Source organism: Liolophura sinensis, chromosome 8 (genome assembly GCF_032854445.1).
Source record: "Liolophura sinensis isolate JHLJ2023 chromosome 8, CUHK_Ljap_v2, whole genome shotgun sequence".
Classification (NCBI taxonomy): domain Eukaryota; kingdom Metazoa; phylum Mollusca; class Polyplacophora; order Chitonida; family Chitonidae; genus Liolophura; species Liolophura sinensis.
In genome coordinates, this window is record NC_088302.1 from 23,919,057 (window position 1) to 23,933,277 (window position 14,221).

General features: G+C 38.3%; 1 protein-coding gene across 3 annotated transcripts in view; it reads left to right on the forward strand.

Annotated features, from left to right (window-relative positions):
* Positions 1–14,221, forward strand: part of LOC135472850 (dentin sialophosphoprotein-like) — a 65,536-nt gene that overhangs the window by 49,502 nt on the left and 1,813 nt on the right. For all 3 annotated transcript variants that reach the window (XM_064752554.1, XM_064752556.1, XM_064752555.1), the window contains one exon: positions 12,893–13,100. In XM_064752554.1, the coding sequence (XP_064608624.1) occupies positions 12,893–13,100 (208 nt within the window). The remainder of the gene's footprint in view (positions 1–12,892; positions 13,101–14,221) is intronic.

Genomic DNA, 14,221 nt, shown 5'->3' on the forward strand with positions numbered 1-14,221 from the left:
ATTGACCGGTGGATTGCAAGAATGGCTCCATGAGGTATATTACTTTTCAGCGAATAACTTGAATTTTTTTACGACCTTTATTAAACTGTTTAATTCTCTCTGAATATGCAGTTATTACATTACGTTTCTCACTGCTTAACTCTTACCTAGATTATGTGGATCTGTTAAAGGCACATTGAGCACACTAAAGTAATAATAATTTATGCTAGCAAACTACAATTAGCTTTGAACAATTTTTTTTTTTTTTCAAGAGGTAGTGTCATCATGACAAAACATTGAATAAAAAAGATCGGGTTACCGGAATTAGTTTTTTGTCTAATGATCACTGAAAATTTTCTTTATATGGGCGAAATATCTGAATTGTGTTTGTACATGTAAGTGGTGTGGGTTATTTGTGGCTAGTTATAACCACTGTGAAAAATGGGATTAGTTTTGTATATTTGCACCACTACAGACACTCTTGTTAATTCAGCAATTAATTCTACCTTGTACATCTGTCAAAGTATGAATGAATATAATGACAAACGGTTCTCTGCAAGTAATGAGATAAAGTAAATGACTGTCCTTGTTAAACATTTGCTGAATAACTCTGAAAATATTTGACTTAAAGAGGAAGTGATTTGCATTTATTGTCTTCAATTTCATTGTTTTGCCTTAGGGTATTTAAATCAGACCTTAACTCATTCCTGTGTGGTCATCAACTGAGTCTTGGGAGATACAGTTCTCTCCCCTGGACAGCAGTCCTCGTTCTTACTTGGACATTCACTAGATGCTGTAGGCAATGGCATGATATCTCGAGCCTCCTGATCTGACGCTGAGATAGTAGGAAGAGCTTTTCCACTTCATATGGGAAGACATTTTGCAGAAGTCATTTTCTTTTTTTTTTATTGATAAAAATTGATGAATTGTTCAAGATTTAGTTTAGTGCGAATTACATTACCTTAGAGTAAAGCCGTTGTGTATTAAAATTGGTTTTGTAGCTGACTGTGGATAGATTGCTGAGTAAGAGAAGAACATGTTGTGATTATCATTGATGAAATTATCAATATTAATCAAATAAATAAGATTTTAAATATGTTAACAAGTGAGTTAGCTTGTAGGGATGGACATGAAGTTTTTAGATAATATGTTTTTTTAGGTGAAGAATTGGGGTAGAAATGATAATGGATACATGTAGAATAAAGATGTTTTGTATTTTACCGATATATTGTTTAAACAGGCATTTTCATTTATTAAAATAGAGTTAGATTATGTACTCATAATTCATGCATTTCCACAGTTTGTTTCAAATATAGATTATAGTAGAGAAATACATATTTTGCACAATTTTGACATAGGACATGTGTATTTCTATCAGGAAGTTTGATGATGAGATGTGGTTTTCCTTTGACTATAAATGTCACTGTATTTTCCTGGAATAAAGGAAAAGGCCAAGTTAAGCGTAAACAACACTGATTAGTGCCCAGAGTAAATCAGAGTGCTCTGGGCTTCAATTTTATATGTGAGATCACGGCGATAGTTTATTGCTTGTTAAATTACCATGTTATGTGATTATTTAAATTTCAGCTGAAATGACAACCTTCTGCATATAGGTTGTACATTACTTCAATATTGTCTTATAGAAGATTAGACTTTGTCTTTTTTATTAGATGCATGTGTATGCATTTATGTATGTACAGCATAATTCAGGAGAATTGTTAGGTACCAGTCAAAGGTCAGTGGTTTACTCCAGCACTTTTTGTTTTTTGCCATCCATAAATCTGATCAAAGGCATATAAGCGAAACAGATATTTAAACACCAATGAAATAAATAATAATTCAAGTTCTTTGTGAAAAAGGAAAAATTAAACTGTGTACTGAAGTGGCTGTTTAGGTCATGAAAATTTCTGATGAATTTAAATATTATGCTTTCTTGTGACAGGGAAATTTTTCAGTTGTGAGTGGTACTGTAGGTGTGGTGTATATGTGTTGGTTCTAAATGCGCTGTAGTGTGGCTTTCTGAATTAGGGAGGAAATGTCTCCAGGGCCCATTGACCTAGATTTTTCTCAGAAATTTTAAGTGCACACAACTAGGAAACCTTTAGACATGTACATAGTAATTTTTGAATTTGATTGTTCATTTAAAGCATTTACACATATACATACATAAGGCAGAAGTGTGTATTCGATCATTTTTCCACTCAAGTACATGTATGTCTGTCATATCACTTTTATTCAAATAAAAATAAATACATCAAATATGTGATTGATATTATTTGTAGAAACCAAGTTATTTAATGAAAACAAGCTTTTTTAACTTCTTCCCTAGAGGGCCCCTCCTCTTGAATCATCAATAGGGTGAGGCCTCTTGATGGGCAGCACCGCATGAAAACAAATACCAGGAAATGAGATGATATTAGATGGAATAGGAAAAAACAGCTATGAGGAATGTTTTTTAGGAATTAGAGAACACTTGGGATTAAGAAAGCTTTTAGTGGGTGCAGCGTGGTCGAGATTTCCATGGTTAAAAGAAAGAGGTGTTGCCACTGTTATTGATTACCAGAAAAGGTGGCTTAATCAATATGAAAGATATTCATTGTGTAACAATGAACTTGCAATTATCAGCAAGGGGCATATTTGATATAGACTGTGATTTGGCGTTTCGTTTGGGTTGAGAGGAATAGATGAGATTATAGGGGCACAGGGTGAGAGGAATGGGGGCATAGGCCTGGCTGTTTGGGTGTGGGTTATGGAGTAATAATATCAGGAGACATCAGAGTAAATGTCTGACACTGGCCGCCCGCTTCTAGTGGGGGATGAAATGAGATACAGTTACTATAGCAACCAAAACACTGCTCCCCTACTCCCTGCCTGTACACTGGCTGCAGTTTAGTGAGGTCACACAGTGGCTGTAGAATACAGAATGGTGAAGTGCTTAGCCTCAACCATAGACAAGCAGCAGTTTAGCCATGGACCCATTCACACCTTAGCTCATCTTCACTGAGGGCTAATGCTCTGTTTGATGGACAGCTTGTTGTGGAATTACGCACCAGCGCCCCAGCTGTTCTCTGCTTTAAGGTGAGAACATTCAATACCTCCTTTTTGTTGTCCCTTCTCTCTCTCTCTTTCTCTTTCTATCAGACCTGCCCTGATTCGTATGGCCAGCAGGCCTAAAGTGCACATGTGGGTTGTTCCCTCCCACATTGTCACATTTTCCATTACACCTACCCCAAGTAACACAGAGCCCTTTCCTGTAATTTTCATGTGTGATTCTCTTAATGATGATTTGACCTACATGAATCTAAGGCTGGTTTATTTGTTTACTGGTGAAATCACAGCCTGCCATTTCTGTGTAATCTGACGTTGTCTCAAGCCGTATTTGGAAAAAAAATGGATATATATATATATATAAGCTGGCTGTGGCATATGTGTGTCAGTTGGCGCCTAGCTTATACATTTATGTGTGTGTAGATATTAATCACTGTGTTTGGAGCTTCACTTGTGAATCGCAGAGTAGCTTCTCCATAGCTGTAGCTGTTTGGAGGAATGTAATCTAATTGTTTTTGGTGTATTGAGCTGTGAGCAACTAGCCCGGCCATTATAAATGCTGGTCTTGGGCAAGTGTGACCATGCATACACACACTGCCGTATGGTCATCTTACTGAATACCGCCAGCACTTCCTGCCCCTGCTCAGATCTGCCTGGTTATATCATGTACAAAATCATTACCCCCAGCCAGTAGTGACACAGCGTTTACAAATAACCTATTAAAGAACCCTCTCAGCCCATCCCACAGGTTGTAATGAGATAGAGTTGTGGCAATAGCCCGATTAGATTTCCAACTGGAAATAGGCTGATCAGTTAAAACAACATTCATGGTTATATCCCACCTGAACAGGACACCACCGTGAGCTGTATCATGGTGTTAACTGTTGCTGGAAAAACAGCTCTGGATTTCCAACATCACATATTGATAACATACTGCTGACATTATGTTGACACTAACATGTGTGAGATGGTACCACTGTAAAATATCGAGTATACACAAAAGTCAGGTGAAATCCTGTATGTCTATGAAGAAGTTTTGCCCAAATTTCACTAATTAGCCTTTAGGCCATATATTCAGTTTGATTTAGGACCTTATAATATGAAAAACATAGGTGTATAATGTCGCAACATGCCCATAGTAATGAATCATGGACCAGGATTCTTCATTGGGGCATTGCATAAGGTGTCATTTTAATACAGCTTATGCATCTAGTGCATGGCCCATAGCTTGCACTGTTTTCTCAGTGTTTCAGCCAAAAAGCATAATAGTGATAGTCAGTTCTGAAGCAGTGTAGGCTCAAAAACTGTTTTAGTTCTGTGTATTTTAATTGTATCGATCACGCAGCCTTTTAGTTTGTCGTGCATTAGCTTTTTTTCGGATCTATTAATAACGAAATTGAAGTAAACACAGGTAAATAATGACATGCCAGATGCATGTATTTCAGTTTGGGTTGTTGTTGAAATGTTCCCATTATCAGAAGGAGATTTATTTCCAAAGTGTCTTTTTATGCCATTCAGTGTTTTCTACAATCACAAAAGTAAACCCTTTTGAGAAAATATACAAGCACGTGCATTTTTATGGTTGCATGGGGCACACACATCAACTTACACGTGGTCTTAAAACACAAGGCCATCTTCCAGAGTTGAATTAAACATATTTTTTTCTAGACAAGTGCTTGGATCTATCAAGGAATTCTTGTATATGCACTACATGGTTGTACTTCTCAGGTCAGTAGCAGGTGATTTTAGTTTGAAACTTATATAATAGCTTAAGAACCATTAGGCTTTGAAGTACATTTGATCATAATGGATGTATTAGTTCTTTCACGTTTAGTGTATATCTAGGGTAGATCTGTCATTATTAGCCATTATTAAATAAGCCCTGATCAATACTCCACCAGGGGGCCTCTGTGGCTCAGTTGGTTAGTGCGCTAGCGCAGCATAATGACCCAGGAGCCTCTCACCAATGCGGTCCCTGTGAGTTCAAGTCCAGCTCATGCTGGCTTCCTCTCCGGCAACAAGTGGGAAGGTCTGGCAGCAACATGCGGATGGTCTTGGGTTTCCCCCGGGCTGTGCCCGGTTTCCACCCACCATAATGCTGGTCGCCGTTGTATAAGTGAAATATTCTTGAGTACGGCGTAAAACACAAATCAGATAAATAAATTAAATACAATACTCAACCAGAATAATGGTAACCAAACTAAGACATTATGTGCATTAAGGAGGAGTGTTGGGTTACGTTTATAATAGTGGTATTTTTATCAAGTCCACTAAATCAACCCCATCTTTATTACTTGTCATTTAACACAGGGTAATCTATTAAAAGTATACTTTGAGGTGTTTATGTGACATAGAGGTTTGGTCACTGTGCCTTCTATTTTTAACTTGGTTTTTTAAATTTCACATAAAAACGGGTAGACCTGATCATTAATTATTTAGTCTTACAACTATTGTGGTATTGACTGAGTATTTGATGCAGTTATTCTGTGTGTTGAAAACCATATGATTTTTTTTTTTTGTAATTTATCTTAGCTTCGTGGTTTAAAAAAAAGCATGATCTCATGCAAATATAATGACATAAACCTGGGAGGCATGAAAAAGTTGAATTTTATTTTTATCTAGTGTATTCTAACTATCACGGTGCCCTAAGTTATCTCTGTTTGAAAACTCTACATGTACTACCGGATTTGTAGATGTATATACACTAGCCCCGATAGCACACTTGGTAGAGCGTCCACTTTGGGAGGGTGTGGATCCAGGTTCAATCATGTGTTGGGTCACACCTAAAACCTTACAACTTCCTCGCTTGGCGTTCGAGATTAAGCGGATAGTACAACGACTGGTTGACCCATATCAGTATAATGGCTCTGGCAGGGTGGCTTACTTGCCTTCAGTATGTCGTCTCAGTTAAGCAGCAGTAGATAAAAAAACTTTGGAAATCCGCTCTGCAACAAGGAGGCACATTACATGCACTCTGAGGACTTTTGTGTCGTCATATGACTGAAAAATTGTTAAGTACGATGTTAAACCCAAAGCTCTCGCTCATATACATGTATATCTTTGTAAGTGAAATAAACAGGTCAATAAATCATGCACAAGCTTTTTTTTAGCACCAGTTATTGATGTACATTTACCGTTCCTTGGAAATGCAGCCTTCAGTGTAATTCACTTTCAACTTTTTTGAACAATGAGCTGTCATGTCCGATTCCAACTTCCCATGATTCGTTTGTGATTTAACATCAGATTTGCTGGAGACCTGCTGAGCTGTTGTGGATTTAGTCGAATTTGCTCCACCCTTAAAACTGATTCTCACTGCATACATACATGTACATACATATTCTTGAAAGTGATGGAAAATAGCAATGAAACAAAATTGTTAAATTGATCCACTTTAAATTGAAAAATTAAAGACAGCTTTTCTCTTTTGCAAGGTTGATTTGGATACTTATGTCCATTCTTCAACCTATTGGCATGTTGGCAAGGTGTTTATTGAAGCACATTGTGAAGGTATTATTGTGTTTAGACTGATAAAATTTTACCTTTTGTGAAAGCCTGACATTGGTCAATCCAACCAATGTAGTTTTTTTCTCCAATATCTAATTACAAATGTGCATGAATTGCGGTGAAAGTAGCTCTTTCATTTGCTAATAGGTGGAGGAATTAGGTTTATGCACTGCTCCTCATATCAAACGTAAGAAATAATTCATGCTACGAACCCCAAAGAAATTCTTGCCAGCAGTCCTCAGTATAGTTTTGAATAATTAAAGAGAAGTGGGAGCTCATCACCATGTGTAGTAAGCCACCTAGATAAGACATGTACCAATGTCTACATACATGTAACTTGCTGGTCATCTTCCATCAGGGTATTGTTTCTCTATGTACATGTATGTCTGTGATGGTGTCTGTCTGTCTTTATCCGCTCATATCACAAATTAACTATCTACGGGATTAAGTCTAAGCCTGAAGTCTGACATTCATATACCACTTGTAAACCACAAAGAGTGTTCCAAGTTAATTATTTCAAAATGCATCTTAGTAGCTCGCTGGTCATCCATCCGCCAGTGTATTGTTTGTGTCTGTGTGAATGGACCTTGTGATGGTTTCTGTCTGTTTTTATCCAAGCATTCACAGATTAGCTATCTCCGGGATCAAGTATCTCACTGGTCAACCATTCATCACGGCATTGTTCCTGCATACGTCCATGAAGCCTGTGATGATGTCTGCCTGTCTGTGCTCATCACATCTCCTCACAGAGTAACTATCTCTGGGGATTAAGCAGGGGTAATGAGAACCAATGTTTTTTTTATCTTGAATTAGTTTGAAACATTGCGTACACTCCATCCATCAATGTTCTGCCATAGCTACAGTCTACATAAGTCACTCCTAACTATACAAGGTACCAATGCTACAAGTTGTGTATATCCTGGTAGATGGCACATGCAGTATTATAGTGTTAGCCCCAGTATTTCAAATATGCCTACACCTATGATACAGGTATATAGGCTATGAAGTACACCCAAAATGGATATGAATGTTCCTGAGGATTGTTGTCTAGGATCATTAGCAATATAGATCATTCCTGTCTTGCACTGCTTTGCTGTGCAAGCAATCATCTGTCAACTGGCAGCTGTACTAAGCCTTACTCTGCATGTTATTGTTTATAGGAGGCCTGAAAGTTAAGCATTTTGTTCTAGGCACATTTTCTAAATGTTATCTGTTTTAAGATATTTGCTTTTAATTTTTTTGTCTGATGAAATCAAAGTTAATGCCTTATAATGTTGATATTTATTATTGACGTTGCACAAGTTGTACGAGGCATAAAACACAAAACATGGGGTGGGAAATAAATGGAGAAATACATAATATTACATGTATGTTATATGTGATATATGTTAATGAGTTTGCTTTGTTCGGTCCATGCATAATATTAGTGATATTATTAGAGTGGCAAAGTGGACTAATATAAATCCATTGCCAGTTTGGTTTGAAAGGTATTAATTACCCGAAGCTCTCACACCTTTGTAAAGCTTGAGAAAGCTTAGGGGAGTGATGAAATAGTGACTGTGAATGACCGAGTTGCTCAGTGTCATTTCATTGGCAGTGTTTTCCTAGGTAGGGGATTTGACACAGGTTAATTTGCTTATGCAAGTCATCAAGTGAAAAGGAAAGGCGTTCATATAGCTGGAGGGTTTATAACGTGAATTGTATTTCCCAGGGGCCCCAAAAAAGTCAGGAAGAGTTTCTGTGCTGTGTGTACATAGACTGAATCACTTCAGTATCTCAGCTATGGTATTTAGGTCATGAGGATCACAGGATCGCAGTGAGAGAATTTCAGGCCTGTTTTTGTACCTTATTTTAACTCGTTACAAAATTCAAAGATTTGTAGTCTTGTATTTCCTAACGTTGTGCAATGGGAAGTCTCCTCGGATTTTGTTGTCAGAAATTAATATTTAAGCCTACTCTCATCTTTATGGATGAGTATATATGCTTTAAGTGGTGTGAGTGTCTGGAAGTAATTTGATATGTGTGTTTTTCTTTTTTTTTTTTTTTGTGTGGCAGTTATTGTTGTAGCGTACAGCATTATACTTATGTGACGTGATATTATAAAGAGCATCTGCTTCTACGTGTCTATAGACAGGCTTGCATACAGTTATGCGAATGCGTTGTCTGGCTTAATTGATTGGATGATGAACTGAGGTTGGTATAAAGGACTTGCTTGTGTGGACAGTTCGTGTCAGTTGGACTTTTAACTGACCTGGCTTAGGCTAAGGTCTTGAGGTTAACCCGGCAAATTGTTTCAGCGTAGCCAGTTGACATTGTCTTGGGGTTGTTTAAAGAGCCGGCTACATAAATGAATTTGATTATGTGTGGGAAGTGTGTTCAAACAGAGATGTAAACCCTGCGCTCATTAAGAGATTGCTTGTCTCTGGCATGCTAAATCACCTGCAGTTACAGCTTGTAAATGAGATAATCCTTCTGCTACAGACCCAACTCTTCTGACCTTTCAACCCCAAGCTAACCTTCATATCATCTAGCTATAGATGCAGTCTGTGAGGTATTCTTGTGTAGTTTGACAAAGAAAGGAGAGCACCATGACTTTTCACTCTGTATATGAAAGAGGAACTGTAATTTTGGAGAAGGGTAAAGCATACAGTGGGCAATACAATAAAATAAATTCTAGTCACTATCCAAAGTCTTACTTATGAAGATATATTTATTATGATCAAACGAACAAGGCCTTCAATAGTTTCTAGATAATTTATTACACGATGCTGATACTTGTGTACAGAGGATTTGAAGTTTTTTTAGAGGATTATATTAATCATGTTTTACGGATTGCTCTGCCATTTTAAGTACCTTCACTGTCTATATGTTGGACCACATAAATATACTTTGATATGTGTAAATATGATTGTATTAACTTATTTATGACAACAGCTCAAAACTAGCGATTTACTGGAATTATAAATTGCAGTAAGCTGTTTGAACTCTAGCTACGGTCTGAAAAGTGAAGGATCCTTGGATTATTGAATGTTTTAAACCTTTCACTTAAATTAATTCTTTGGTGTTTTTGCTTAACTTTATTGTCAAACAGTTGATTAATGTGGATTTGGTACTCAGGTCACCGATGTAGCTATCATTAATGAGTAGGATAAAAGGAATAATAACTCCAGAAACACTGAGATTTTTGTAAATATAATTTTCCAATGATAAAGTGAGTAAAATAAACATTGCTGTATGGTTTTATTCTTTTCGATTTTGTTGCATTTCAACAAATTTCCTAAACCGTGGCCATGAAAATATAAATGTACATCAAGAAGCAACACTAGCATTTTATAAGATAGTGATTTTGGATGAGCCGTTAACTGTATGTGTAAGTGGGTCACTATAAAAGAGAAGCATGGTTGTGCTAGTGATGTTGACAGTTCTGCATAACTAATAGCCTGATCTTCAGTCTGTACAATTGACTGACTTTCCTGGTGAAAGGTATTGGAGTTTTGTACTAAAGTGCAGCACTGGGTGACCTCAGGAATGTCTGGTACATAGGTTGTGTACAGGTAATGTCCATGGTGTCCAGAAATTGGAGAAAAGTGATCATGTATTTGACAGGTTACACAGATTGAACTAGAAACACTAAACACACATTGAAAGAGCAAATCATAGGTCCACTTGCTATTTACTCTCAGCCACTAGAAGGGTTGTGAGCGGGTTATTTTTAGCCACTCTGGAGGGATCTGCGCTGTGTTTTATACTGGCCCAGAAACTTGTGTCTGGGCAGGCTGATCTTGGAGAGTGTGAGAGCTTGATAACTATGGATCTACCTGTTTATCATGACCAACTCTGGGTGGTCTCACTACACTAAATTGCCATTAGTTCAGCCCCATGGCGGCTTGATACTGTCTAAGGACTAGCAATATCGGAGAAAGGGCTCATCAAATGGCATCTACTGAAAGACGGCTTAACTGCCATTGATGGGGAGTTGGGAAGGAAGGGCATGGTAAGTGGGCTGTATTGACAAGAGAACATGCCGTCTAGACAATCAACATGATGGTCAATAATGGTGACAGGTCTCTCATTGCATTTGTTACCGGTACATTGGTCAGGCCTCCAGTACCTAGAAATCAGTAAGATATGAATTCTGCAGTTTGATGATGTACAATAACCCAATCCGGTAAGGCCTAAATGCATGCTAGGTGCTTGTGGAATTGCTGCTATCAGATTGGAAGGAAGAGGAAACTGTACTAGCAGTCGTGTCTGGCTGAGTGTGGAATGGGGATGTTGTGCAATCCGGTATGCTGTCTACAGACTACCTGACCTTGCGGGGAGGGGGGGGGGGAGCGCAGTGTACGGCGCCATGTGCTATTTGTTATTGCCCTTTCATCTGGCTTGCCTCTCTGTTTTGGCTATTGGTTGCAATATGAGGCCAGTTTTTTTATGCTTTGTTGACTGCTTGTATTGATTTAATGATGTAGGCTGCCATTTCCTGAAGCTTGCCAAGCCAAGCATGCTGTTCTGTAGTATTGCAGAGGCCGAGGTGGTCACTGGACAGGGAAACCACTTCATCTTCCCCCCTATTATAAGTACTAATGTCATTATTTGGTCAGGAAATTAGGTTTCAGTGTAACCTGGACATGAGTGGAATAGGTGCGAATTGTCCTGGCTCTGCATAGGCCTGGCCATCAACTAGTTATAGCCAGCAGAATGAAACATACAGCCCTTTGCCCCAGATCTCCCCAGAGCTACCCCCATCAACTTTCATCTGTCCACATACAGTTCAAAATTCACCCTATTATGCTTTGGTAGAGTAAATAACAGTTTGGTCCCACTGCCTGAAGCAGGCTTGAAACTGAGCCTCCATAATATTATCAACCAACTTAAAAATATCTATGTTGTATTTTTGAGGGGCTTCAGGCACTCTGTAAAAGAGACCTCTGTGGGCATATCTATTAGAGTTGATTTAAGATTACAAATGCCAGAGTGTCAGTTGCAGAGAAGGGACCTGCTGACAGGAGGATTTGCACCCCCACTCCTGAACATGATATAGGACCTTTGGGATCAGCTAGGAACCCCCAGAGGTTTCCTGATTAACCTACCTTATTATCCATTTGTCCAGTGGTGGCCCTGACACTTTACTGTCGGAACACTAGGGGTTTTTTTTTACAGTGGCTGTTGCACATGCTTCTTAAAAAAAATTTTCCGATATCTTTTCCAACAATTATTCTCCACAGCTTTTGGTGAGATTTTATGGTTGTAATCTTCGCATAACAGCTTTTTTGGCAGCGGACTATTCCATTATTTTGTGAGAACTGTTGAATATTTGAACAACCTTTAGCTACATGTACACTTAGCCTATTCACGTCAATACATAATGTTACATTTTCATTTTGATGTCCTAAAAATGGAAATTTACAAATAAAAGTACATGTATTAAATAAGTGTCTTATTTATAGTTTGCATGTAATATCACCTTGTTTGATTTTTCTGCATGTGTTTGTGGTGTAAGTTCTGTAACTTTCAGCAGACAAATTAAATTTTAAGTTTTTGCAAGTCAGTCCTGCCAAATTTGTAATCCACTATTATTTGCACCCACACTTTCCATTGCGAAAAAAAATCGTTTGGGCTGTTCAGTAGTTAAAGACTATCATAAACAGAATAATTCCGTGAAAATACTTCTCAATAAAGCAGAAATATGCTAAAATGTATATGTGATAAAATGTTACTATAATATATCTCTGTATGGTGACTTGAGAGCTACTTTTGGTCTCCGTGGTAAGATGATCTACTTTTTTGGCTTATGCACACATCTGTTGTGACCAGCTTTTAGTCCCCGCCATATAACATGACTCCCACATAAAGTATAGCTGTGTTTGTAGATAATATGAGGGATGTAGATGTACATGGAGGTACACAGTTATGTACGTGCACATGGGCTAAGATTGTCTTGAATTATGGTATTCATTCATTTATTTGATTGGTGTTTTACGTCGTACTTAAGAATATTTCACTTATACGACGGAGGCCAGCATTATGGTGGGAGGAAACAAGGCAGAATCCGGGGGGAACCCACGACCATCCGCAGGTTGCGGACAGACCTTCCCACGAGGGCATTGGTGAGAGGCTCCTGGGTCATTGTGCTAAGCTGGTGTGCTATCAACCATGGCCCCTGTGGCCCCTGAATTATTGTACATATAACCCTCCTTCAGGGTCATCATCTATACGTGTAATGAACGGGGGGTGTCATGTAAGTGAAGTATTCTTGGTGAAACCTGACCATCGAAAAGAAGAACAAGCGAAAAATTCTTGAGTAATATCACATAAGTAAGGCGGATTAGATAAATGAAATATTATATTTTGTTGCTTGCAGAAGTCCAGAGCCCGAGGTGAGGATGTCCTCAAGCAGTGACAGCGAGAGTGAGGAAAGCTCTGGGACTAGCTCGGACAGTGGCTCAGACAGCGAGAGTAGCGCCTCAGATGGGGAGGAGGAATCTGTGACTGCTCCTCCCAAGGAGGAGCCCAAGGAAAAAGTCTCGCCAGTGGAAACTTCTAACCCTTCCGTGGAACAAACCTCAGAGGTAGGTGGCTGGATGAATGATGATCTGGATAGCTCAAGAGGCTGATTTCCTTCATACCAGGGATAAAATGTTTGGCATTCTTAGTCTTTCCTGCATGTTCTCTTTAACTAAGTTAGACATTCCATTCGTTCCCGTGACTGAGTGGATAATTTGGTAGCACATTTCAGAGAGACCATTCATCCTGACTGAGTGTGGGTCAGCTGTATCAAAGGCTTTACATGCAGTGCTGCTGTAAGCACATTACGGTTACATCATCTTTTGACACCATAGTTAAAAACTGAAGTCTGCAGCCATACACAGGATATAAATAAACAAACAAACGGTTCACTTGGCTTCAGATTGCATAAATAATTTCAAAACATGCTATTCTGGTAACTTTTGGTACTGAGTGAGAATATCATAAAGAATTATTGTGAATTATAGTGTCATTTGATTAGCCTAAAACTACTTGTAAAGCACACCGTTACTAGACCTGTCTAGGAAGTCGATGATTAGGCATGATTGAAAGACAGGATAAAATTGGCCAATCCAGAGTGATGGCCATAGGATGGATCTGTTCAACGCTTTTCCCCGGGACTGGTGTTGGTATTTGTGGCTGGGGCTGCAGTGTGACTATTATGCCATCAATGGTCCATTAAGCTATCTACCAGTTTGCAGATGGAGGTAATGATGATGATGTGTATCATGTGTTCAAACAACCTGTAAGAATATCGCATGTTGTACTGTAACTGTTTGAAAAATGTTTTCTCAAGCATATTCTTAGGGCATTTTTTGTGTGTAAATTGGTAAAGTTATACTTGTGTAACCCAGCGAATGTAATTCTTCTCCAATATCATAACTTTCTGCGTGATGTACGAGAAGTTGAGGAATTAGGGTACTAGAAATCCTAAGCAGGTTGCCATGCCATAAGTTCATTTGTAATTTGTATGCAGTCTAAGTATATTCATGTTAGGTCTACACAATAATATCTGCCTAATCAAAATTATTACAAGGGCTGAATAATAAAATGGGATTAGAGTTCCATAAATCCATACCAATAGATTTGAAGCTGACTTAATCACCAAAATACAAGTGAATTATTGTTGAAACTGTGTTTTGCATCATTATCCGTCATCCCCCTC